The 26,728-nt window shown below is 42.1% G+C and overlaps 2 protein-coding genes and 1 long non-coding RNA gene across 3 annotated transcripts in view; 1 reads left to right on the top strand and 2 right to left on the bottom strand.

The window, feature by feature from the left end:
- unc79 (unc-79 homolog, NALCN channel complex subunit) overlaps positions 1–198 on the bottom strand; it is a 31,792-nt gene extending 31,594 nt beyond the window's left edge. The window contains exon 1 of the mRNA XM_023417302.2: positions 84–198. The gene's annotated coding sequence lies outside the window, so the exon portion shown is untranslated. The remainder of the gene's footprint in view (positions 1–83) is intronic.
- Positions 199–2,920: 2,722 nt separating this feature from the next.
- Positions 2,921–4,048, bottom strand: LOC147818501 (uncharacterized). The gene is made up of 2 exons (XR_015437905.1): positions 3,872–4,048; positions 2,921–3,172 (listed from the first exon to the last, which is right to left on the bottom strand). It is a non-coding gene; the product is annotated as an uncharacterized LOC147818501 (long non-coding RNA).
- Positions 4,049–5,951: 1,903 nt separating this feature from the next.
- On the top strand, positions 5,952–26,728 carry btbd7 (BTB (POZ) domain containing 7). Its single transcript, XM_023417247.2, has 11 exons — positions 5,952–6,297; positions 12,380–12,607; positions 14,228–15,370; positions 19,965–20,173; positions 20,715–20,790; positions 21,201–21,361; positions 21,452–21,595; positions 22,038–22,227; positions 22,408–22,586; positions 22,829–23,233; positions 23,368–26,728. The coding sequence occupies exons 2-11, from the start codon at positions 12,526–12,528 to the stop codon at positions 24,142–24,144; spliced, it is 3,366 nt and encodes a 1,121-aa protein (XP_023273015.1). The 5' UTR covers positions 5,952–6,297; positions 12,380–12,525; the 3' UTR covers positions 24,145–26,728.

Below are 26,728 nucleotides of genomic sequence, written 5' to 3'. Positions count from 1 at the left end.
CTCGTCTGATCATGAAGGAAGCTAAATATCAAACATTCTACAGTCTGTTACTTCACCTGTTGGCTCCAGAGCAGGGTACTTACCTGAGCAGGGTTTGGGAAAAGTATTTCAGTGTGTTTGCAATGTCTGTTCCGGAGGGCACAGGGTAAATATTGTGTTGCACACGGTTGTGATACTCTTGCAAGTATCGTATCTTAGAGGCAACTAGACAAAATAAAAAGCAGAGTAACAAGCAAATCAACACTAGTGAGACTATGATAGATAGTAAAAAATATCAGTCTGAGCACAAAGATAAGGCAAATGGTTGAACATACATGAATCTACTGTATACATCTGTTGTTGATTCTTGTCTAAGATCCATGTAAGACACACAATAGCATCTAACATGGATGCTCCAATAATCAAGTTAAACAAAGAGTCTGTGTTCCCATGGCTCTCTGGCCTTCACCAGGTGACCTTTTTGGTATAGCAGTGAGGTCACAGGAAGCCCTAGAGGAGGCAGTAACCTATTGCTTACAGAAACAAGCTCATGTACAAAAGGTTGCCAGTTCAAGTCCCAAGACAAGCTGGGAAACTGTGGTCGAGGGTGAACATGAGAACAGGCTTACTCATCCCTTAACAAATGACACTGAGGGACATGATAACTATGCTGGACTACTCCCTCAGGTCACTGTCTTAGGTATGAATGTGTTGTTTGTGATGTTTTCCTGGTTAATTAAGAGTTAAAATAAGTCAGAGTGGGTGATCGCTGACCCATTTTCTGTGACTTTGGGCTGTAGTGTTTAGCCTCCTCTCTGACCTGTAAATGACAAACCCCAAAATAAAAATAACAGCTGCAGGCTTTGGACACGTGTGGTCAAAGCCTATGCTGCAATACATACTGTAGCACACATCTTCTCAAATTTAAACATCTTGGGTGATAAATTATTATATATTTTCAAACATTTTTATGCCTAAGCACCTTAATGTGTATTAAGATGTAGAGATAACAGCTGTCAATATGTTCTTTAACAGAAGAAGTGCAAGTATAGAAGCAAGGTTCATCTTTTTCTGATATTAGCCTGATTGATTCAATATGTTGACTACTAAACAATATCAGCAACACACAACTTTTATGCAATTGAAATGGGAGCCACAAACAGCAAGTTTGACCGCATATTTGAATACTACTATGTGTCCAAAGCGAGAAATGGCTGATTAAAAGTGCAAAGATCGTTCAGTAGGCTAATATGGGAGAGAATCTGAAGGTACAGGTTGGTTTCCACCTGTTCAAAAAGCAATCGGAGGGATGAGGAGGGAATGATCAACAGCTTTCAGGACGGTGTGATCAAACCACATTATTGATCATTCTTATGCCACCATATTGCTCAATAAAGAATCTGTAAGGTCGACCTTGAGACCAGCACTACACCTCGCTTTTCGCACGGACCTCATCCAGCCGCGTCAATCAAAAAAAAAAAACAAAGAAAAAAAAAAGCTATATAAATAAATAAAACAAAATAACATGACGACTGTGCTATAGCTATGAGATTGTATTCCCTTAACATGCAGATAAATACAGGAGAGATACAGTGGCTTCTTGTGTGCACTGAGCCCTCCAGCCATCCTCTGCAGTGAGAGGACGTGTTGCAACCTGCCTTGGCAACCGCGGTTTCATCACCAAGGACAGCTCCCCTCATTCGCTTTTCTTGGTTCAAACAAAAATCACATTTCCAGTTTCCAAAATCCCCATGACAAGACAGAAACACACACACACACACACACACACGCACGCACGCACACACACACACACGCACACACATACACACACACACACACACGCGCGCACACAGCCGTACTTACACTGCTCTGCCTTCGTAGACATTTCGCAGACACTTGAGGGAACATAAAACCCAGACTGTCAGTTGTTTCAGTGTTTTTTTTCTCCTCCCAGGCGTTGTGTTTCCCTCAGTCGTGAAAAAGTGAATCTACCCCCCTCGCAGCCCATGCAGGCTCGGCTTGATTGTACCACTCTGCGCGATGGATTCACACACTGTGGCTTTTGTTTTAGCGGTGGCGAGGTCGTTTTCGCGAGCTTTTAGCGGAATTAAAACGAGGACTCATTTTGTGGGTCTGTTTTTAATTTGAAGAATTTTATTCTTTCATGGCGGAGAGGAATGTTGATATACATCTCCCACAGCATACCTTTCCAAATGGACTGATCCAGCTTTGAGAAATTGTCATTCAAGAATTCCAACAACCCCATCAGCCCTCTGTGAGCTTATTACAGCAGGGAAATACCGAGGACTTCAGTGTATTTGCCTTAGTGTTTCTTGTTTTGTTTTGTTTTTTTTGTCTTGGTGAAGTATATAAAAGGGTGAACATGCAACAGATGGTTGTCACATTGTCATAACCATGATGTGCCTTGGAGGAAAATTATATGTTCATATTGTTTGTTGTTTGGTAACAAGCAGCGAATACTTCTCTATAATTAGAATAGTATTAATCCCTTTTGTCATCCAGAGGCCTTAAAGAATAAACTATAATCAAATCACCTTTATTTAGCCTTATATAAACGTGCTTATATACCATTCTGCTTAAATGCTGCATTTTCCAAATTATGTCCTGATTCCTTTACTAGGTGCAGAACTAAAATATAAACAGATTCAAGGGTCTGAAGCACTGCCAGACCCTTCCTATTAAGGTTTGTGCCAAGAATTATTGGTATATATCCATCACATGTCCAGCTACTGAGTAGCAACATCTATGTTCATATCAGTCTGCACCTGGAATGGCCCCTCTGCTTGTTATTATTGTTTATGCTGTTCCTCAAAGTCTGTTGAAGCACATATTAAAATCTTTTTAAGCATTACAGTGTGGGAACCAACCAATTAGCCTTCTTGTCATATTAATCTAGAAATAAAACATAATACAATCGATATAATATCAAAGTCTTTATACAGTTTTATCATGCTTCAAATCTGACAAAGGTTTTGCTTCCTGTCCTAATATTCCACACATTGGAAAGAGTTACACGCAATAACAATGCATGAGTATCTGTCTGAATGCACAGTTCTTGCAGAAGTCACGGCTCTGGAGGCGATCTCTGCTGGTAGTCTGGGATGTGATGCATGATCCATCCAGCCGGGGCCAAGAGAGCCACAGCAAACACACACAGTGCAAAGACAGATTGCTGTAAGAAAGTCAATGAGAAGATTTAGATGAATGCTTTATTAACAGATTTTGTGTTCTATGGAATAAAATTAGATAACTGCATGAAGGATGACATTTACTAAAAATTTTAAGGCACTGTATAATAGCTCCCAAACCTCTCCTGTCATCAACCACAGGTTGAATGGGGCGGTGGGACTGAACACCTGTGTCTGCAAACAAGGGTCCTGATCTCAGTGACTCATCAGCTGACATAAGCAGCAGCCCTCGATTATATCTTCCTACCATGATATTCCCTTTGTCCCTTTGCACTCTGGTATTCCTAACCTGAGCCAGGCTTTGTAAAAGCCCCCGTGCATGTCCCTGAGGACAGATCAACAAATTTATAGTGGCATAAACACTGTGCACTATGTTGCAGTTCCATCATAGGATCCCTTTTCAGAGGAGCTTTTCCGAGCTTCACACTGACTTATGGATAAGAAATGAATAAAACATCTCTCCCACTCTGCAGGCTGGGGAACATAGTTCGCTTGAATTCCTCGCATTAGAGGCAATAAAGTGAAGTATCACAGATACTGACTTCCCAAGACGGACTGCTGTACTCTCTGTTTGTATAGTTTGTTTTTGTATGCAAGAATAATCCCTAAAATTCAATTAATTGTAATCTAGCACCAACCTGTAAAAGCATTACTACAGTACAAACAAAGACAATCAGTCCTACCACTGGCCCAATGTTTTCCTTTGGTGGCTTGTTGCAGATGTTTGATCTGTGATTCTGCTGAATGGCTTCCATCAACATGGACCTGGTCGTTGCTGGTCTCCTAAGAACAGAGAACATCATTCCTCTTGGTTCAGCATACAATCACTACTCTACTGTAAGGAAATATTTCTGTGGAAATTGCTCCTCACATCCTGTGAGATATGAACACTACTTTCATGTAATTCCCATCACTGTTCCTGGGAGGAGTTACTTCCGTAGCCAAAGACATTCATGTAAACATACTGATGAAGTTCTCATCAGGTCAAGGAATCTGGCCCTGGAGTTTAAAGTTAACTGAATGAAGACTTGCCAGAGCATTTCTACCAAAATTTTGGACCAATACCGTTGGCATTATTTTCACAATTCATGTAATTAATATTGATAACAAAATATAGAGGAACAACTTTCAAAAACTGTATGAATGACTCATCATTCATCATGAAAAAAAGTCTGTTAAGAGTGCAGATTCTAATCCTCAATAAATGATACTAAATCCCCACACTAAACACCGGTATTACCAGTATATTGCATATCTTTTATTTTAAAAAACTAACAAAAATAAAACAGGTATGTCCATAAACCACTGCAGAAAAAGAAATACCCTTATAACAATAACATTTGGTTTAAATAAAAATATAAAAGCTGAAACGTGCAAGCTTTCAACTGATTTACTAGACCTGCCTGCAGAGCATTGAGGAAAATGATCAAATAGATAAACAGCTGAATTCTTATGGAGAAAAATTATTTCATGCAATTCTGATTTTTTTTTCTTTTTTTTAAGTAAGCATCAAACCTTATAACTAACATAGCAGAAAAACATCAATTTAGAAAGCTTGAAGTGTCCATAATCATCCTATTATCTACACAAACAGAGTTGATGAGCATAAACAACATTTAAAGCTTGACATAGGGGTCAGATTCAGTTGCTATATTCTTAGTTACTCAATTTCATTCTGTTTTTATGTTGATATGAGAAATCTCAGGGGCTCTTAAATATATAGATTGTGTTTATTCTGAATTGCAAAAAAGAGAGAGAAGTCCATAGAGCATGATTTGTTTAAGCTATCATACAGCTTATTATTACAGCTACTATGATGTATGTGCCAAAGAGGTTTGGCCCTCATTAGATGTATTGTGTCGCCCTCAACAGGAGACCAAAGGAACACCAGCTGAAGAGCAACCAAACTTTTATCCCTTAATTATTTACTAATAAAATAACTATTAAAATATAATAATAATAATGAGCTCGACAATTAATAGTAAAACTTCCTCCAGACACCCTAATGCAATACATACGCAAAAATTTCAGTATATAATTTATAATACCAATTCAAACAACGCAGTGAGGTTTCCCCAGCTGTATACAAGCACTGCACAGAGTACATATGTTTTTAGCTTTAACCAACATCTTCATGGCCTAACTTCGTGATATTGCCTCCATCGTAGTAACCTCTTTGAAAGAAAACACAATGTCTCATTTTATTAATGTTAAATTATAGTTAACTTTCGACCACAGTTGTTCACTGCACTGTGTTTTCCAACTGGATATTTCGCCTACTACAAAATCACTGGCATTCTCATCCGAGGGAAAACGTAAAGGAAGGTTGATAAGATATCTTGACACGTACGTAGCCTTCATAATCCCCACTGCTCCAAACCTATCGCTAGAGGGCACTCGCAAATTTAATATTGCACAACCTGCTCTGAGTACTGACGGGCCTCCTGAACCAGTCGGCGTAAAGCAGTGAGAGCTTGTCAAGTTTACCAAAACAGAGGAAGAAAGGTTATTTTCCTTCCAAATTAAAGGCGTGACATGGGCGCAGGGCAAATTTGACGTGCCCAATTTCACGGCTATGTCCACGATTTCTCAACGGCTCATTGTTCAAATTACTTTTCAAGGTAGAATACCAGTCATGTGTTTTCAAACTGCCTTTGTCGCTCATTATTGCACAAGCGCCCTACATGCAAATTTGTAACTTATATAGCGCTTTATTTTGAAAGTCATGACCGGAGGCCCCGTTTGTCATTCTGGCTAGCTTGAAATGGGTAGCGTTGGGATAGGCCATAACAACCACCCAACAAGGCGTTGTGCTACTATGGGGAAATACCGAACCGAACCGATAGTAAAATAACGGTTTTTGTTTAGTTTTTAGTCGAGGTAAATGCTGAAAATCCTCTGGAAAGTCGATGCAAGTGGAAATGATCGCATATTAGGGATCAAATTTGGACGTTGACGTCGAGCCGTGCGTAATGAGCAGAGTTGGAAAAAGAAGGTGTTGAGCTGCATTTTTTCTCTCTCTCTGCCAGGGACAACTTGGGTCGGAGTACTGACTAAACTACGAGGGGATACGAAGAAAAATAATGCCCACAAAGCTCTCCACATTCTGGTAAATATATTGACCGCTCGCTTTCAACAGTTGCATTGCATACTGCTCGAAGTAAATTGGTCTTTCCGAGGGGTAAAGTCAACGCGACACAGCAGAGATAGCTAGCCTCTTAGGATATGCTACTAATTACAGGGCTGTGGTGAATATGACTCCTCTTGCTAGGCTGTAGCGAAATATTTGGACATTACTTCCCATTTTTATCAGCTGAAACAAACAAACCACTTGCTTTTTGCTCTTACAAGCACTTTTAACCAGGGCTTCCGCTGAGCCGCGATAGCCCACCAGTAGCCCAAAGACCAACAATAGCTCCGCGTTAACGTAAGGCGAACAAAGCCACTGCAAATGATTGATTTTTTTTTTTTTTTTTTTTTTACAAAAGGAAACACTTCTTTCCTGTTTATTAGGCCAGCTTAGTAAAAAAAAAAGTTTAGGATGGATGTGCATTTAACTTTGAGGATTAGCCTACATGTTGCTGTTTATTGCCTGTGTCAAATAGTTGTTGATAGGATGTGCTATGGCAACAATATAGTCTATCATCGATTATTAGATATTCTACCTGTGAATAAGGGTTTATTGGTCTACCAAAGTCATAATAATTTCCAGTAGTGAAATAATATCTAGTATACATTCAAAGGTCAGTAAATGCAGTAATTGCTGTATATTTGCAGGTATCCTTTTTGCAATTTGTAGGCATCCTGACTTGTTCACAGTCTGCATTACTATTTGCCTAACTCACCCAAATAATCATTTTTGTTAAGCTGTCCCAAGGGGTTTCTTTAACAATGATGTTTGCTAGGGTCACCATTTATTTACAAGTGTGGAGGAGCCATATGTACACCATGTTAATCCTGTTGTAATCTCACTGAAATTCTGGTTGGGCTCAAGATTCTGTACACCCCTTCTTCCTCTGAGAGACTACCTGTGTATTTCTTTCAGTCTTTTGGTTTGGAAAAGGTGCCTTTACTGTGTTCTTCAATATTTGTTTTTTCTCCTTTGACCAGGTTAAGAATTTGAGTCAATGCTGCAGGGCCACATAATGACATGTAATTATTGGAGTTGTATGCTCAGAAGTCCATGACTGGCATGAAAGGCTGTGAGCTTGCAAGTACTTGCCACAGACTAACTGAATGAGCTGGACTTTGGCCTGAATGCTGTTTGCCCTGGCCAGTAGGATGGAGAACTCAACAAGCAGCATTGACAACTCACTTAAAATAAGCACTAATTGTTCCCTGAGTTGCCATTCATTCTCTGGAGATTGACTGTCAGGCTGTGTTTGTATAGTCAGTAGTGTGTGCACACTTAACATTTCTTTATTGAAAAGATGGCCCTGTTCAGTGTGCAAGCAGACCTAGAGAATGTCATTCATCCAGTCAGGCTTTGTCACCTTAGTATCATGATGTTTTCACTCAGATGTCTAAAAGAAAACAATGTGTTTATGCTGATTAGGTGTATATTTTACACTGCGGTTATAAAAAGGTATTAGTTGACATAATTTGTCTCTATTTTTTAACATAATAATTGGACAAGCCCTGCATCTATATTTTTCGTGGTATGCAAGTCAGGAAAGTAAATTTGTTTCTTCTGGGATCAGTGTGATGGGACTTCATGAGATAATAAAATGCCAGCATTGGACTAATAAAAAATAAAAAAAATCTCTGAATACATAGTTACAACATATAAAGAGCACTGCGCAGCTACTGTGTTATTTTAGCCAGGCAAGTGTTTAAGGATATATAATATTTTAGTGTTCCTGCAGTTGTTGCCCTTTCATTCAAACCTGACTCTGATATCCACTGTTTTGTTTGTGTATCATGGCAAAAAAAATGTGATCAGCTGACAACATAGCCAGTGAAATGTCAAATATGCGGCACCACGGTTCATATTGTTGGTTGACACAGGCTAATCCAGAGCCTGCCCACCATGAGTCATCATTGTGGGCACTTTTGTTTCCTCTGTCTGTCTCTGTCATTTCAGTTTGTTGCTGTTTTCTAGCCTGTTCTGATTCCTGTAGTTTCCTGTAGCCCTCCCAGCAGAGTTAGTGATAAGTCCAATGCCCTGATTCTCTGTCATACTGATTGACCTGATTGGCAAAAACACTGCAGAGGTAAGCAGTCTGCTCTGCCTCTGAATTTTGTCTTTCCAGCGATCATTTCAGACATAATATGAAATTCTTAGTTTAGAAGGGGTAATTTATTCTTTTTTTCCTCCACCTGCAATCCATATTCCACTTGCACATCTTACTGTAGGATGTCTGCAGACACATCGATACCATAGAGGTCACTGTGTTAGAAAGTTCTGGTTTCTGCTCACCGCGGCATTGCTTATTATGACCCTTTTAGAGTGCCTCTGATTGTATCAAATAACCAAAGAGTCAAACAGTCTATAATTACTGTCTGAAGCAGTATTTCTGTCCAGCTTGGTTAGCAAAGCACATAATGGCCAACTCTCCCCACAGGTCATTTAACACATTTTGTGACATTGAAACGTTTTGGTTATATTCTCCTATGAACTTATTAAACTGCAACAACAACAAGGTATAGGTTTCCATAATTTCCCTGTATTTTCTGTATATTAATTGAACAATCCCTGCATCTTTCTTTTTCATTGTATGCAAGTCAAGAGATGGACTAAATCAGCTGTGTATTTAGAGCTTCAACATGCATACAGCGAGCACTTTGCATCTACTCTTATTTTAGACAGGCAAGTATTTAGGGGACACACAAAATTTCAGTGTCTCTGCTGTTGCTGCCCTTTCATTCAGGCCTGGCTGATGTTGGCACCATGATTGCTCATCTTCAGAAGATTAGGTCATTGAATCTAACAAAGGTGACTATCAAAAAACTGTGATTTCATCATTTCATTCAGAGGACTCACAGTAGGACCACTGGAGTACACAGTAACCAGGTTTCTTTGTAACATTTTAGAATAACAATGGATGCCTTTTAGATTCAGAAACCGTTGTAGAATAACCAGAAATGCAAGAAATAGAGATTTCTCAATCATGTGCTACACTGCCCAAGTAATTCTTCACATCGCTTTTGATTGTTGAAGTCTTGTCATGGCATCCTAGCTTCATTACTTCTGTCACTTTGATTCAAAATGTTGAATTTGTGCATTTCATTAGCTGAGCTTTGGTTTAGGGAGATGACTTGTAAAAGTCTGCACTGAAATAATAAGAACATTCTCCTGAATTTTTGGGTTGCAGACAGGAAAGGAGACCCTGCCTCTTCCCTTTTCTCTAGCCATGATGAGGAAATCCACATAAATGATTGATAAAGTGCCCTCACTGTCATTTGAATAATACATCGGTCCTGTTCTTGTGCCAGGCATTTTTGTATGGTAATGTTCTCTGGGAGCCTGGGGTTCTGACTTTTAAACCTCTGCAAGTGCCTGATTTAAATAAAATAAAATAATCCAGATGACTGAGGCAAGGTGAGCAGTTTGAAAGGGTGCGTATGTCTGTGTGTGAATGTGTGTGTGCAGTGAGAGATAGGTGGGGGCAGGGAGTGTCTCCTGTCACCTCTCATTAGGGACGCATAGTCCAGCTCGGCCGGCGTCTGCCTTCCCCCGTCTGTGGCACTGCCCTCCCTGCTCCCAGCCTGAGCCCGACAGAGCTGCACACTCTTTCAGTCTAAACTGCAGAGAAGTGTCTTAATGTTCAGCATCAGAGAGATTATGGCAGAGATGCTTCTTATTGAACAGTGTGAGTCAGGTCTCAAGGAAATAGCTGTCCTAAATTATGCTTTTAGAATTCTGCACTGCAGCTGCAGTTAAATTTGGTTCACTCTTTTGAATGAGTTGAAGCTGTGAGTCTTCCGAGCTGGGAGTCAGCATATTATTCAATTGATGTGTTCGTTGCTTTGTTTTATTCTGCCTCTGCTGTGCTCCTTTGAGGACCCCCAACTCCTCCACCCCCTTTTGTAAACAAGACAGTATATATCTCAAGGGCTTCCTCCTCTCCTACATATTCAAATTCAATTTCTAATTTTGTCCAAATGAATTCCCTGTGAAGATGAGGCTTATTTAAAGCAGTCTAATGAAATAAAGATCAACTAACATTTTTATTGGAGTGCTCCAGTGTGACTGCTTGGTGACTATTTGTGTGTTTGGAGTAAAAGGCTGTGGTTTTCCACTGCACCCTTGGGAGGCTGTGGAGTGCTGCTCTACAGGGGCAGACACAATGATTTATTAGTATGGTAGGCAGGAAAAACTAGCAGGCTGAGATAAAACAGATCCCCCATCACACCTCAGTTCTCTGTCTGGTTTCATACATAAGAAAGAAGAAATGTATATATTTACATATAAAGGTCCAGAGCAATGAGAATTACATTTCAAAGACTCTTAATAATGTTTATTAAAGGGAATATTTATGCAATGCTGCCCAAGACTTAAGTGTCATGGAAATTGGAGAAGCTTTCCCTCTTCTTTGGAAAATGGTTAAAATTATTTTTGATCTCCAATCTACTTATTGGTAGAAATGAAGTTGGATATATTCAGTGTGTAATTAATAGCCTGATTGGTTGACAGTATGCATAGTTAATGAGTTGCTCTGTTTATCGCTAGCTCATACCCAGTGACAGCCAGTGCAGTTGCTCACATCTGTCCCTATCTAGAACACATATTTTTCTGTCTTTAACTTTGGTTTTGCTGACCCTACTACATAATCTCACATTTGGGGTGTGCAATAAGGATAGATCCTCTATCAAGGTACATGTACTGTTTTATATTACAGCGTAGATATACTATGTCTATCTATAGTAAATTTAAACTCACTAGGCCACTTTGATGGGCGACATTTTGACTTATCGGTACAGCAGAGGTGTTACTAATAACATTGATAATGACACTGTTCAGTTTGAGTGTTCCTCTAAGCCACGACTGTGTGAGCCAGCATGCGCAATACCAGGACCCTGACACTTAGGCAGCTAAATGGACTCTAAGGCCTATCGAGAATTCAAGACAAAATGACCATACAGGAATATTTTTGCCTAATCTGATTAACTAATATATGACAAATGAAATGACTTCATCATATTGATGCAAAAATCCTACACAAGTCCAATATTGCCATGAAGCTGTTCTGGTTATTGCAACATTGACCATGATGGCCCAATGCAACTAGAAGTATTAAAGGGAAAGCCACAACTGTATGTAGACAAATTTGTATTGTCTCAGTATACATCACCATATTGTCCACCCCTGTGTCATCATTCATTATTTTGCATTCAAACATGACATTTCTAATAAAAACAATGCTGTTGAGCACCGAACAGTTTCACTGAACAACTTATAGTCGTCACAGCTGGGACACACGCCTTAGTTGAATCTGTCTGTACTGGCTGGAACTGAATAGGGACACAGTTTGAAAAGTAGCTTAGAGATGAACTTTCATGGTAATTTAATGAGAATATAATACTAAGCTGCTTGGCTCTAATTGATATGACCTTGGTCAATGAATTATCAATAAAAATGCATTATAATTATACACTGCATAGATACACATACACATTGAACTGGAAAAACATCCAAATTATTCATTAGACTACAAATGTTTAAACAATTAAAATGAACAAGAAGGGCAACAGCAGAGTGGGTTGTGCCTCCCTACAAAATCAACATACATCTGCATTATATTTGCTGTTGACTGCCAGTCAGAGTTTCCTGAGGGCCAAACAGAGGAAGTCTCTGTTAAGATAAGTCACCATTCAAGATTATAGATAGGAGCTTGAAAACACAATCTTCAGATGAACATTCTTTAAAAAAAATTTAAAAAAACTTCCTCGACAGAATTTTTAGCATTTCAGGCCTGTAAAATTGCCATGGCAGCCATGATTCATGTTTGCACTGAAATCAATGGGGCTGAAACAGTGTGATGGATAGTAATAGATGTCCCTCTGCTCAGCTTCCTTAACATTGACGCCCCTGGCCATTTATTATATTTTGACAGGATCCAAACTGTCCAAACTCATCACGTTGTAATCCCTGTGAGATGTTAGTCAGCAACATTTAAAATGTAATCACTCTTCGGCTTAAACATCTCTCCCACTGTTCTTTCTGTCGTCTTTCATCTTCCTTCCTCCAGGCATGGCAGGCTGGGCCTGGGGCTCTGAGGACACTTCGGAGGATCCGTGCCTGACCCACGACTGAGGATTGAGAGGAATACGTTGTCTGAGCAGAATGACTCAGCAAGAGGGGGGACCCCCAAATAGCAAGTGAAGAGAAGTGAGGATGGGTGCCAATGGATCCAGCTATCCACACTCTTGCTCCCCACGCATAGGGGGAAATGCACAGGCACAGCAGACTTTTATAGGTAAGTATTTTATCAGTGGTTTAATTCCGTTTATTGTGATTAGTTGCATGGTTAACTCGGTCAATAATGACAATGCTCATTCTGTATTTTCAGTCAGCATATGATAAAATATCTGTTACCTGAACTATTAGTCAGACACATGATTCACATGATTGGCATTATCCACTCCCTCTACAAACACATAATGGGGGTCTAGCATGGCCAGACTCGCACTTTAGTGTTTCAGTGTGAGCCTACTGCAGAATTAAAAGTGTGTGACTTGATCAACCACCTTCCATGACAAGTTATTGTGCAAGAGGTAATTGGTGAATATTTTTGTGCACTAGAGCGCTTGAACGCCATTGACTCATACAAACGATTCAAATGTGTTAAAGCAATGCTTCTACATTACCATAAGGATTTTATGAAGTGTTATGAGGGGCAAATATGCAACGAAACTTGTGTCCAACATGGTTAACCAAAATCACATTAAATATTTGGAGTTGGAGTTAAAAGTATCCTTTAGCAACAACCTCCAACCATCTGAAGGCTGCTTGTTCAACTGTCACATTTTTCTACTGACTGGCATAACAGCTACAGAGCTACAGCATGAAACTTAATGTGAAGGATTTTTGTTTTGTTTTCTTGCCTTTGTTCCTGAAGTGATTTTGATTGGTTGTTAGAGATCACTGTCTATCACTCTCTATTAGGAGGCATGTTTGGAGACATCTTTGATTCTCCTAAATCAGTGGTTGGAGTCTTTCTGGTTTATAGCTCTTAAATCTTTCCCAGCAGCCCTCAGTGCCAGGGGGTTTGAAAAACTGCTTCATATGTGGAGTCAAATAAATCCGTTCTTAACAAAAAACATTGTTCATTTCAGTTTCAAAATGACTTGGGTCTGAGGTTTTTGTAGACTTGTACTTTATTGTTAAAGGAGTCAAATTATCTCAGTAGCCCCTGAGACCTCTGGGGTTTGCTATTTGCTTTGTAGTTGCTTGGTTCAGCTAGTCTGGGCCACAGATGATTCACAATGTTAGAATGATTACTATTTGGGTCACACTGATGGATGCTGAGAGAAGGGCAGGCAGAGAGGATCTCCTTGGCAGAACCTCCTCTGACGTACAAGTCCTGTCTCTCAAGCCAAAGATAACTGCTATTCTGTGTAATTGATGGAACCCAAGTATGAGAATGAACTGAAGTGCATTGGGAAGTACAAAGCAGGATAAAGCATTTAATTGGTTCTAAAACAAAACAAAATAAAGGGATTCTGTGTTTTTTCTACTATTGAATCAGATCCAAATGCTTTGGTAACTGGGTCAGGGTAGTGTGTTCTTGGCCTGACAGAGCTGGCCACACCACAGGGGTGCCAGAGACAGATTGTGTTTCTAGTAGTCTGGCCTCGAGTGACATGGTGTTGGGGTTATGAAGTTTCGTGTCTCATCAGAAGAAAATGAAATATCTGGGGAACAGATATCATCAAAACTATCACAATATTAGTATATATATATATATATATATATATATATATATATAATATTAGCAATGACGTAAACATGTTATTTACATTCTATGTTAAGATTTCTGTGTGCTTCTACAAAAAATAAAATTCTTGTGAAGCTAACCTGCATGTTTTCATTCCAGGGACCTCATCCTACTCTCAGCAGGGATATGGCTGGGAGTCTAAGCTATACAGCCTGGAGCACGGCCATGAGCGGCCCACAGACAGGAAGAAGAAGAGCCTTGGTTTAGCAACCCTCAAACGGAGGTTCATCAAAAGGAGGAAGTCCAGCCGCTCTGCAGATCATGCGCGGCAGATGCGGGAACTTTTATCAGGATGGGACGTCCGTGACACAAACGCTCTAGTGGAAGAGTATGAGGGCACAGCAGCCCTCAAGGAGCTGAGCTTCCAGGCCAGCCTGGCACGTGCCGAGGCTCCCAGCTTGCAGCGGGATCTTGCTGCCCTTTACCAGCACAAGTACTGCACAGATGTGGACCTCATCTTCCAAGGTACTTGCTTCCCTGCTCACCGGGCCATCCTGGCTGCCCGCTGCCCCTTTTTCAAGACTCTGCTGTCCTCATCCCCTGGCTATGGAGCAGAGGTTCTCATGGATGTTGAGACAGCTGGCATTGATGTGCCCATGTTCTCTGCCCTGCTTCACTACTTGTACACTGGGGAGTTTGGGGTGGGTGGAGCGGAGGATACCAGGCTTCAGAATGTGGATGTACTAGTACAGCTCAGCGAGGAGTTTGGCACACCCAACTCCCTGGAGGCAGATATGAAGGGCTTGTTTGACTACATGTGTTACTATGACGCTCTGCTCAGCTTTTCCTCAGACTCTGAGATGATAGAAAGCTGTAATGAGAGAGGGGCTGTGGCTGCAGCACCAACAGTGGGCTCAGCAGGCAATGGGGGGCCCAGGACCCCTGACGAGGACCTTAGGGCACACAAGGCCATCCTCTCAGCGCGTTCTCCTTTTTTTAGGAACCTTTTGCAGAGACGTATCCGCACAGGAGAGGAAATGACAGAGCGCACATTGCAGACACCCACCCGCATAGTGCTGGATGAGTCCATCATTCCACGGAAATATGTACAGGTTATTCTCCACTGCATGTACACGGATGTGGTGGAGCTTGGGTTGGTGCTGCGGGGTAGCCCCTCAGCAAGCAGCCTCGGTGAGGTGCAAGCCCTCGTGTCAGGGGGCCGTGGGGCCAGCACCCGCACTGAGGAGGCCATGGAGCTGTACCATATCGCTCTATTCTTGGAGTTCAGTATGCTAGCTCAAGGTAAGCCAAAAGCACACACATTATAACACACATACACGAATCAGCAGCACATGGAAAAAAAATAAAAAATTCTCTTTAGACATGATGTGCTTACAGCAACATTGTCTACACTTGGCTGATCAATATAACTTTGATCTGTATCAAGACATGTACATGAGTGTATGTATTTCCTCTCTCATACTCCCTTATTAAATTACAGTTAGTTGAACTTGAAGTCAAATGCTTTACATAGACTTTTATTTAAAGTTGTGATATGGGATAATTAGGACAATAAGAGATGCATAATGTTTTGATAAATGTGTTTCATTGTCCATCTTTATTTTTTAAGCATAGTTCATCCTACAATGTTTCATTCTTTGACAAACAGTCCACTGACATGAGTGTCAGTGCTGCTAGGATCTCAGTTAGGACAAACTGCTTAAAACCCTCAATATGAGCAGTGATAATGTCGTTAAATAGCCTTTAAGTTAAATTGTCAGTCTAGGCAGTGTCTGTTTTCATTGAAGTGATAATGCGAGTTGGATTTTGTAATAACTGGCTGGATTTCTTTGTGAAATAGTAGCTAGTGTACTTTAAACTCTCCCTCCATATAGTCATATGTGTCTCGCACTCTTTGTCTAATTAGTCTACCCTGTCTTTAAAACTACATTATGCATACGTTAGCATATGTGCAATATGGCTGTGCAGATCAGGCTAGTGTTTAACAGCTTCGCTGACTGTGATGGGTGTTAGAGCTGCGGCTGCCAGTAGCAGAGTGATACTGGCTGAGGGTTTGTCTGTGTCTCCAGGGGCAGACGGCTTACTGTCTGATACACACAGTGCATCTGAGCTTCTGTCAGCACCTCGTCTCTGGTCTTCTACTTCGTCACTGCTCTATCTTTACTTGGATGACACTGCCTTTTTGACTCTTGCCACTGTTTCAGAATGGCCCCAGTAACATGCCAAAGGTTACAGCCGTTGTTTGACATAAGCCGGTCACTTTGTCACTCTCACCTCCTCCAGAGTGGCATGTCTGAGTGCTGTCCAGTTTCCAACACGCCTAACAAAGCTCCGCCTCAATCAGAATAACCTTCGCAATATGCAATGCTTGAAGCAGCCTATTTCAGATGCACACAAAAAGTTTTGGCCTGTCTATCTTGATCTTGACAGATCTAGAGTATGATCTTATAACCATCTTATCTTTCATAGAACCATGATGATGGGAATTAGTTTGTCAAATACTTAAATGGTGATATGAGATGCTTTAAACGATTTAAGCACACCATTTCACTGCTTCATGCTGTGTAATGCAATCAAAACAGTATTATTTTCATTTAACCGCCAAATTACAATATTATTAAACAGATCAAAAATGCACTCTGTAATTGTTTGTTGTGAGTCAAAACACTTCAGTGAAACTGTCAAAGTAAAAGCCCTCCTTGTTCTGTGCCTTGCTTTCATCAGATTCTCTGCCTGAAAGGATTTTACCGTGAAGCAGCTTGCATGCTCTACTAGCACATTGATTTATAAAGTTTAGTTTGAATTCACTACGCATGTATAGATTACAGAGAACAGATGCTGCAGACTTTTACGAAGTGTTATTTGTGCTGCAATTTTGTTATATATTTTGTTTGTACTATAACACTATACAGATAAAGATAACAATATAAAACATTTTTGGGACACAATGCGCTCAACAGCAATAAACATGCTTGTATAAATTTTTTTTTAGATCGCAGGATTAGTTCTTGGCAGCTGCTGAATTGCTGTATTGACAAAAGAGCAAATAATCAATCACCTTTTTAAGACTTGTGCCGTGATCTGAATAGCACTGTACACTTGCACTGTACACACAGCTGGTTAGACACCAACTCCCACCCCCAAGCAGTAGTGTCACTCTCAGGGTCACTCTGGCAGCTTAAGCCTGTGAGGAGGCAAATAGTGTCATCCCCACACACCATCACCTCCTCTTCCCTCCCATCCCCCCTTTCAAGCCCCTACTAGAGGGTATTTTTATCCCCTCTCCTCCCTCTCCCACTGTGTTGCACAGCTCTAAACAGTTCCCATGAAACCTCAATGTGGAATGTGGTGAAATGGTTGAGGTTGACCCGGTGTCATTTTATCCAAGTCCCCTCTCTTTGTCTATTCTGCAACTTCCTGTTATTACCCTTTTTTTCTCTTTTTTTTTTTTTTTTTTTTTTTTAAATCTCTCTTCCACTGTTTTTTTTCCAAATTTTGAACCTCTCACACTCCAAAGTATCAAATAATCCTGGCATCTGTGGGTTGACTATGACAGAAGATATTTTTATAAGTCCATCCCACCACTGGAGACTTCAGTTGCTGCCATGTCTCTTCAGGAGGCAGCAGAGAGGCTTATGTCCGAGGTTTCATATGGAGAGAGAGAGAGAGAGAGAGAGAGCCCTCTCTTCTGTCACACTGTCTCCCCCCTCACATGCTCCTCGACTGCTGCCCCCTGGCTGTGTGAAGTTTTGGCCCATGTAGGTTTTTGCAGAGCAGTTGAGCTCTTCCCTATTAATTCTCAAGATGTGTATCCCTTTATGACTCCATCTCACTCAAATGGCAACCAATATTAAAAGCCTTATTAATTTTTCAAGTGCACCGCAGAGATGATAGCCAGTTGGTGTGGGTTCAGTGTGTGCACTGTAGTTCCATCTTTCCTTCCATGCTCACTGGCTGACCAGTGCTTTCAATGCCCTATCTTGGATTGTTTGGAGTGTGTTGACTGAAGGCCTGTGAGTGATCATCAGGCATGATTTACATCCACAGGCTTGTTTACAGAGCGTTGAGTGCAGCTGATGTTTTAAGTGGCTTTAGAGGCTGTGTGCTCCATAAACACAGAGCTCCAAATAATAACAGCAAGACAAAATGCATACATCCCCCAAAGTTGGTGTAGTGTAGAGCTGGCTGTTGCGGTTCCTGCTGTTGTGTTGATATTCTTGTCAGTCGGGTACGCTCCAGTGAATGTGGTGTGCCACCCGTGGAGAGAAGGGGAGGCAGGTTAGTATTAGATATAATGCTGATTCTAATCTCCAGCTCATAATAAAAGTGCAGCATTTTAAAAGACTGGTTGTCGCTGTGAATTCTAATGGGCTAACACAGAACAGAGCCGTTTGCTTTCCCCTGTCACTGGTCCCAAGTGGGGAATTGTCTGCCTTTGTGCATGTGTGCCTGCTTGTCTGGGCAAAGATGCAAAGGTGAAAGATTGAAACTAACTAAAGCACTTTGTACAAGACAGACAGCACAGGGATGAGTGGTGGAGACAGAGGCACAGATGTTGGGAATCCATTTCCTCTTCCAGTCTGTTTATAGCAGATAAAAAAGCCAAAGTGCCTGGGTCCACATTTCAACTTCATCTGTCTTCTTAACGATGCAGGATTTCCACCGTTCTTTAAAACCACTGCGGGCGCCTGCTTTGCATTTTTCTAACTTTCTATTACAACTAAAGATGCCCAAAAGGGAAAGTGCACCATAAGTGTGTGTGTCTATGCATGTATGCGAATTTGCATGTACATTATTTTGTACGTGTGTGTACTGCACTGTATGTGTTCATCTTAAAATATGCGAGTTGTGCTTGAATGGATATGAAGCTTCAGATTCAAAAGGAAAAGCATTGTTGGACTCATCACTCTCAACCCTGGTGTCCAGTTTCCCAGAGTGCATGTTGAAAGTGGTTTGGGGGTGGGAAGGCAGCTTAGATCTTGTAGTTTAAGATAAAAGTTTCCCAGAGGAGTGTTTCTAATGGTCCAACCAAGAGCTGATGGACAGGATGGCCTGGAATGAGGAGGTTGGAAGGCTTGTATTTCAGTTCAGAGCAGCTCTGGCTGGACGTCAGTCAGTCTGGCTTTATCTCCACGGATGTCCGTTTTGTATTAAACGTCATTGATCTATTGAAGCTCTGGCTTGTCTGGGATTGGCATAGATAGCGTAACCAAACCAATCATGTTATTCTCAGTGGATGTTGGGGGGGTTTAATTCTACCTAAATGGATCCCTCTTAAAATAAGTGTTTGAGTGCCAGTGTAGGCCTGAATTTCAAAACTTAGCTCTTTTTTAAATTGCCAGAGCAGCAGGTACATAATTCCCTGAGCTTTCTGTGGTTTTTTAATGCATTTTTGATTTATGAAAACAAGTGTGTACACATTTGCAAAGTGTGTGTGCTTGTGCACATTTCCTCAGGCTGCTGTGTTTACTTATCACGGTTAAGAGGAGGCAGCTTGAGACTGAAGCACATCAAGGTATCAAAGGCATTTCTGTGGGTTGGTGTGTTACAGAGTTAAACCACTGCCTGCTGTTCTGGTATGTGCTCTGATTTAGGAAATGCAGTAAGGAGGATGTGGGGCTACTAGAGGTAGACTTCCTGGGTCAGTGAATATGAGTCAAAACGACTGACGGTCTGGCAGTGGCTGAAGAATTAGCTCTTGTATTCCAGTTTTGAGTTAAACTGTATCAGCTGTTTTACTTTTCTTGTGGTTTTTATTAAATGTTACACTGTGGGCTTTGACATCTGGACTTGTTTTTTGAATATTTGTGCCTATAAAGAGATTTTATTGAATTTCAGGTTGTAAATTGCTTGTCTATCTCATTGGCTCTCCCAGGCTGCGAGGATATTGTTGTGGAAAGCTTGTCTCTGGACTCACTTGTCCCCATCTTGAAGTGGAGCTCCCAGCCGTATGGCTCTAAGTGGGTCCACAGGCAGGCCATGCACTTCCTCTGCGAAGAGTTCAGTCAGGTTGTCACTTCAGATGTTCTCTACGAGCTCAGTAAAGAGCACCTTCTCAGCGCAATTCAGTCTGACTACCTGCAGGTAAGGAAACAGAACATCACCTGTCAATCTGTTGTCACCCTCTATTACACTTCATATGTGTTATCTGAAACATACATTTTCTGTTGTGAAGATTCAGTAATAGGTTTCTACCTTGTTCAGTGATTGCTTGGTGAAAATACATTAAAAACATACAGACACAGACGCATTAACACAATCAATCACACAGTATACACATACACACAAGCACATACTGACGACACCCAGGGTCTCCAAAGTTGAGTAACACCATTCCCTGGAGGGAAATGCCTTCAAACCCAGAATCTAATCAAAGCCGAGCTGTCATCTGCTCCACCAATCTACTCGGGCATCAGACCAGATGGTTGAGGTGAAGTGTTGTAATCCAACAACACAAACAAACCAGCCAGGCCTGAGCTTTGCTGCGACACAGTCTGAACATATTGCATTTTCACCTTACCCTCATTTAGCAGCTTCCCAGTTTTGTTCTCGACAGTATCTAACCTTGTCCTATATCTCACTCTCTGTCTGTGTCTCTTTCTCTGTACTTTGCTCTCATTCACAGGCAAGTGAACAGGACATTCTCAAGTATGTTGTTAAGTGGGGCGAGCAGCAGCTTATTAAGAGGATGGCAGACAGGGGTAAGATAATACACTCTATAATTACCCTCCGAGCAGCCCCCCTAATGGCTCTGAGGAAATTACCCACTCACTAGAGCCTCCAAAATACACTTGAAAGCATTACAGAAAGGAGCCAAACTTTAACCTCAAAGAGGCTTCTTACTGATTGGCCATGTCATGTGTGTTCTGACCTAGTAAGCGACTGTCTTCTGTAGGGTTTATGGTCAAGTATATTAGTCATCATATTGTCAGGGCTACCAACCTGCTTCAGAAAACACATAGTAGGCAAAGCAATATTTATTCATAATTTGCTAAATTGAACTTCCCTGGAAAAATAGCCAGCAGGTTGACTCATAGTTACATAAATTGTCACAGCCATATGCATTATATTAAAAAGCTGCCAATGGCTGTTCCTGTCCTCGTTTACCCAGAGCCCAACCTGTTGAGCGGCACAGCTCACAGCGTAAACAAGAGGGGTGTGAAAAGGAGAGACCTGGATGTGGAAGAGCTGAAAGAGATCCTGTCTCCCCTCCTGCCCTTCATCCGAACTGAGCACATCTTACCTCCCAACAGTGATGTCCTCGCTGACGCGGTCAGTACTCACAGTCTGCCTTTTTTCACCTTTAGTCATTGTGGCCTTCTTAAACAGAGCATTGATCCACATTCTTCACCCTGTTCACAGCTTAAAAGGGGTTTGATTAGCACCCCTCCCTCAGACATGCTGCCCACGGCAGAGGGGGGAAAAGCCAATGCCTGGTTACGACAGAAGAACGCTGGCATCTATGTGCGTCCCCGCCTCTTCTCTCCTTACGTGGAGGAGGCTAAGGTAAGGCTCATTCACATCGGATTAATAAAGTTTCCAGACAACGCAGGAAGTGGTGGATTATTTAGATCCCATATAGCTATCATCAAAGCAAGCAGAGGTTCTGTGAGGACACGTTAACCATTAAGAAGCCTTGGGAAACTTGATGAAACCATCCATGCCCAGTGTGCGTACTCACCATTTTTAATAGTTGGCTCCATCAACTTGACTGAAATTCATTTGATGTCCATTTGCACACTTTCCTAATAATTTTTAGACCTTCTCGGGGCCATGAATATTTATGAACATATCCACAGACCAGAGAGTCATTACTAGATTAAGTGTCAATCAAGTGGAACTAATTTGCAAACCCTTTCCATGTCCTTGAGTTGTACATTCATTTATTTATTTATTTATTACTTTAGTTTCTGGTCTCACTTGCCCTCTCCTGTCTATCTGTCCTCAGTCTGTACTTGATGAAATGATGGTGGAGCAAACAGACCTGGTGCGTTTGCGACTAGTGCGCATGTCCAACGTCCCAGACACGCTCTATATGGTCAACAATGCTGTGCCTCAGTGCTGTCACATGATCAACCACCAGCAAATGGCGGGCAATTCAAACACAGCTCCATCTGTTGTGGCCAATGAAATTCCAGGTAAGAGAATAGTTCAGGTATGACCAAATGGTAACAGAAATGATGCTGTTGTGCAGCTGATTCTAAGATCCCTGGGTAATGGCCAAAATAATATTCTAAATCAATTAAGTCTCAAGCTATTATATTAACACAACTGTTGTTAGTGAAAAGTCTGTGTTTGTATTTATTTGCATCTTTCAGTGCCTCAGCTGTCAGTGGTGAAGGAAATGATCCGGAGGCTGCAGGAGCTGAGACACACAGAGCAAGTCCAGAGAGCTTATGCCCTAAACTGTGGTGAAGGAGCCACCGTCAGCTATGAGCTGCAGCTGCGGGTGCTGAGGGAGTTTGGTCTGGCAGACGGAGCCACTGAGCTACTGCAGGTTAGCAAAAAGCAGAGGGTTTTTCCCTAGGGGTAAGAAGTGGATGAGATTGCTAAGGCTGGGATACTAACAGGGATGCTAAGGCTGAGGACACTGACAGACCTCAGTAATGCAGCAGACACAGACCTTGAACAACCCCAGGCAGATAAATCTTTAAAAAAAAATCTTAATATAGGGGTTGCTTTGTCAGCACCACAATAGATGTAGATCTCTTAAGCTCCTATTTTGTTTTGTTTTTTCAGAACCCGTACAAGTTCTTCCCTGATGAACGGTTTGGCGATGAGAGTCCAATTCTGGCTCTGCGCCAGGTGGGTCGTTGTCGGGTAAACAGCAGCCCAGCCATGGATAGCATGTTCACAGAGCTGGAAGGGGTAGTGGGCTTCCACCCACCCCTACCTCCTCCACCTCCCCCATACCACCCCCCTGCCACACCCAGCCATGCTCAGCTCAAGGGTGCTTGGCGTCCTCGTGTGCCCATGCCGACCCCCACCCGTTCCTTCTCCTATCCCTGCAACCGCACCCTGATCCAGCGCCATGCAGCTGCCAAGCATGGCAGCTCAGAGTACTCCTCTGTGCCCAGGCCCCAGCCCCCAGACTGCACCAACCCGCAGGCCATGGGGCGAGCTTTGCTTTCAGACCAGCAAGCGGTGAGTGTGTGTGTGTTACTTCCTAGACTCCTTGTGCTGTTTTTGTTAATTCAAATGCAGCTTGATGGTTTGCGCATAGAATTATCAGTAGCTCAGTTCTGAGGTAACCTCACATATTTGTATTTCCAATGCAGATGAGCATGGAGCCTGTTATGAGGGAGTTCATGCCTGACATTGCACTGGGAGTGTCAGTCATGTCCCTGAGGGAGCAGCACATGGTAGAGATGGACAGAGATGGCCCTCACAGCCCCATGGGCCCCTCAGGCCACCATCTGCCCCATGGGCCCTGCCCTTCTGCCCGCCTCAGCCATGGCCATGGACCTGGACATGGCCACTCCTGCAAGAGACATGCTCCTGAACCCAAGCTGGAGGCTCAAGCCGAGTTCCCTGACCTGTATGACTTCTCCTGCCGACCTGCAACCCCAACCTCCGCTCACCCTCTGCCCTCCTTTGCAGGACCAGACCTCTACAGCCACAGCTGCAACCCCTCCAGCTCCTATCCACCCCCCTACATTTCTGACTCTCAGTCCCAGGGCCACATGCAGGGACGGACTGCCCCAGACCCACTACGGCTAGATGTCCTCAGTATGACCTCTCAGAGGCATGATGGAGTCCTTGCCAGTCCTTCTGGGGCCCAGCTGAGGATGGGACATATCCCAAGGGGGAGATCCAATGAGACAGACCTGACACATGGCCTAGGCCATTTACGGTCCCCCAGTGGAAACATGGACAGCTATGAGGAGAGGCACACAGGACCTAGAGACACCCCAGAAGACATGGTTCTAGCTGGAGAATCATCAGGCCCGGGTCCCCTCCAGCAGCCTCACAGGAACAGTGTCAGCGAGGAGATCGCCAGAGACCGCAGGTCACCCAGCAAGCCTGACTACCCTTATAAGAAATCTGCACTTTAACCCCGGTTGAGGGCCAGGGGTTGAGTTAAGAAAAGGGAAAAAGTGATGAGTGGCTGTCCATCATAATGGATGGAAATGCACTAAATGTGTGCTTGTGTATATGTGTGTGTGTTTGACAGGAGCAGGGAAAAGGGGTGGTCAATGGTTGCTATTTATAGGATCTTTTCTTTTGTCCTACCTCTATCACACTGTGCCATCCATCACACAGTCAGAAAGAGTAAGAGCTGTAAGTTAACTGTCAATGTTTGTAATTGATCTCTGCAACCCTGCCTGGTCCTGCTGGTTTAGAGGATGACTCAGGCACTCCTGGTATGGATTGGTCTCTTGAGTTTGATTGTAAAGAAAGGTTAGCTCTATGCTATGTGAATCCTGCGTGAGGAGGTCACAACATTAGATGTAGCTCAGTTATGAACTGATGGTTTAACAAAGACTATATCCATTAGCTCTGCTATCTCTCGATTATTTTCAGGATACAATGGGGAGATGGCTGGATAGGAATCTCAATTTACACAAGCGAACAATGGCACACAGTCTGGGACAAAGTATTGTGATAAAATCATATGTAAATACGTCTGGCTGTATTCTTTCCTCCCGTGACTTGTATTTCCATTTCTTCCTGTAGCATGCCTATAGCAACCCACCTGACTAGTTTTCCCCTCCTGGCCATGATTCTGCAGTGCTGATGAGTAATTGGCCAAGGCTTTGTCACACAAAGCAGGAATTTGATCCGACAGGAAGTAGGTCATCAGAGCTCGTCATTCTCCAGTAACCCAGTCTGATAATTGTGTCAGGCTTTAACTATCGCAGCCTCTCAGTGTCTAGCTTAGGGGCAGAAGCCTGGTGTTTTTCAGAGAAGTGGAGGAGGCAGGAGGATTGCGGGCGGGTTCATTACTGAGATACAGTAGAAAATATAGGGGTGCCATGGCAACTGACGTACCGTGATCAAATGGAGTGTGGGGCGGGGAGGGGTTTGTTGGTGTTGCAGCTGGAACAGGTGTGTGTGTGTGTGTGTATGTGTGTGTTTGTTTGTGTGTGTGTGCGTGAGATTAACTTTGATACACACAGGTGTTTAGACAATCTCAGTACTGTACACTCCCATCTTTAGTCAGGTCTGTTTGTACATATCAGAGAGACTGAGATGATTAACTGTAGTCTATGGCACAGAGAGTGTGCTAGAGCTCCCTCTTGTTATGTTTAATCCAATAGCATCAAGTAACAAATCTAAAGCCTTAATCAGTGCTTGGAATATTCCGTTTTAGCTACCTTTATTCAATTAAGTATGATGTCATTATATCGCAACCCCTGTTAATTGCTTTTTTGACTGTTCTGTTCACTACAGGCACATTCACGGCAGTTGATCTGGGTGGTAGCGGTGGATTTCACTAAACCCAAATGCTAAAATTATGTATATACATTTGGCCTCCAACTCACCACCGGGGGAGATTGTGGGAGATTGTTTATCTGCATAGTCAGTGTTTATACTGTTTAAGAGCCGCAGCAGCTGTAGCTCCACAACCTTGCAAATACACACATAAAAGCCTGTTACAGCCAACAGCTGGCATACAACCTCACGTACGCATATCATAGCACTGTAGGAGCCACCTGTTCATTAGCTGAAGGGAAAAGGAACAAATGAATTTCGAACAATAGGAATCTTATATTGAAGAAAAGTTGGCGATTGCAGGCTCATATCTCCAATGGAAATTGTATATAATGAATTGAGTTCCACATGTTCTGATGAATTTTTAATGGTTTCTATCACATTTTAGTGGTTGTTGAAGGTTTGTGTTTTTACTGTAGTGGACAACACTGTGTACTTGTCTTTGTCATGAAATCTCACTAAGAATGTGTGGTATAAAACATAAAGATTGTGTCTCAGAATCTATTTCATTCTTAAATGTCGCGCATTTAGGGCAGTCTGTTCAATATTGTAGGTGGTGTGGATTACCATGTTTGTAGAGATGTCCCCCCCACCCCCCACCCTATTTTCCTTTTACTTTAAAAGTAACAGGAATATGTAGAGGATCTGAGGTTATTAGCTCTCTGCTTAGCAGTAATGAAGTTGCCAAGCAGAAAAATCATTTTTCCATCTAGGTTGCTTCATGGGGAAAAAATGCAAAACTCCAGATTCCTCCATGTTCATGTTGGGTAGTTGTTTTATTTTCCAGGACAATGTTCCATTGAATAAAAGTCCTTGTTTTGCTCTTTGCTGTAGAGAAGTCAGTGCCTTCCCCCGCCTGCGGCTGGGCTTTTATTGGAGAAGTGACTTTGATGTCTATGCAAGCTCTTTTCTACCAGCTTACCAGCCTGCATCAAATAGTTCTTTAAAATCTCATGTAGCTCGTTTTGTGTACATAGTGTTATTTAGCACCTTTGGAAATTGAACCATCTGAAATGTGTGATTGCTTGTGTTGAATTCTAACAGGTACATTGTACTTGTATGGTATCATAGAAAACATGTTTGTAGATTGATATTAAGTTGCATTTAGTTTCACTGAATCTATTTTTCTACTGTCACCTCAAAAGGTGCATAACAGTGGTCAACTTGTGCATCCTCAAAATAAACTGGTTTGATATTATGGAA

This window comes from Seriola lalandi, unplaced genomic scaffold (genome assembly GCF_002814215.2).
Source record: "Seriola lalandi dorsalis isolate HSWRI2012SDOR001 ecotype SW California unplaced genomic scaffold, Sedor1 jcf7180002054573, whole genome shotgun sequence".
In the NCBI taxonomy this organism is placed as follows: Eukaryota; Metazoa; Chordata; class Actinopteri; order Carangiformes; family Carangidae; genus Seriola; species Seriola lalandi.
Note: the sequence above shows the minus strand (reverse complement) of the source record. Positions and strands in the feature narration are given on the sequence as shown.

Coding starts and splice junctions, on each gene's coding strand:
- btbd7 (XM_023417247.2), top strand. CDS start 12,526: ATGGGTGCCAATGGATCCAGCTATCCACACTCTTGCTCCCCACGCATA. Junction 21,362..21,451: donor GTGATGTCCTCGCTGACGCG/GTCAGTACTCAC, acceptor CCCTGTTCACAG/CTTAAAAGGGGTTTGATTAG. Junction 21,596..22,037: donor CTTACGTGGAGGAGGCTAAG/GTAAGGCTCATT, acceptor ATCTGTCCTCAG/TCTGTACTTGATGAAATGAT.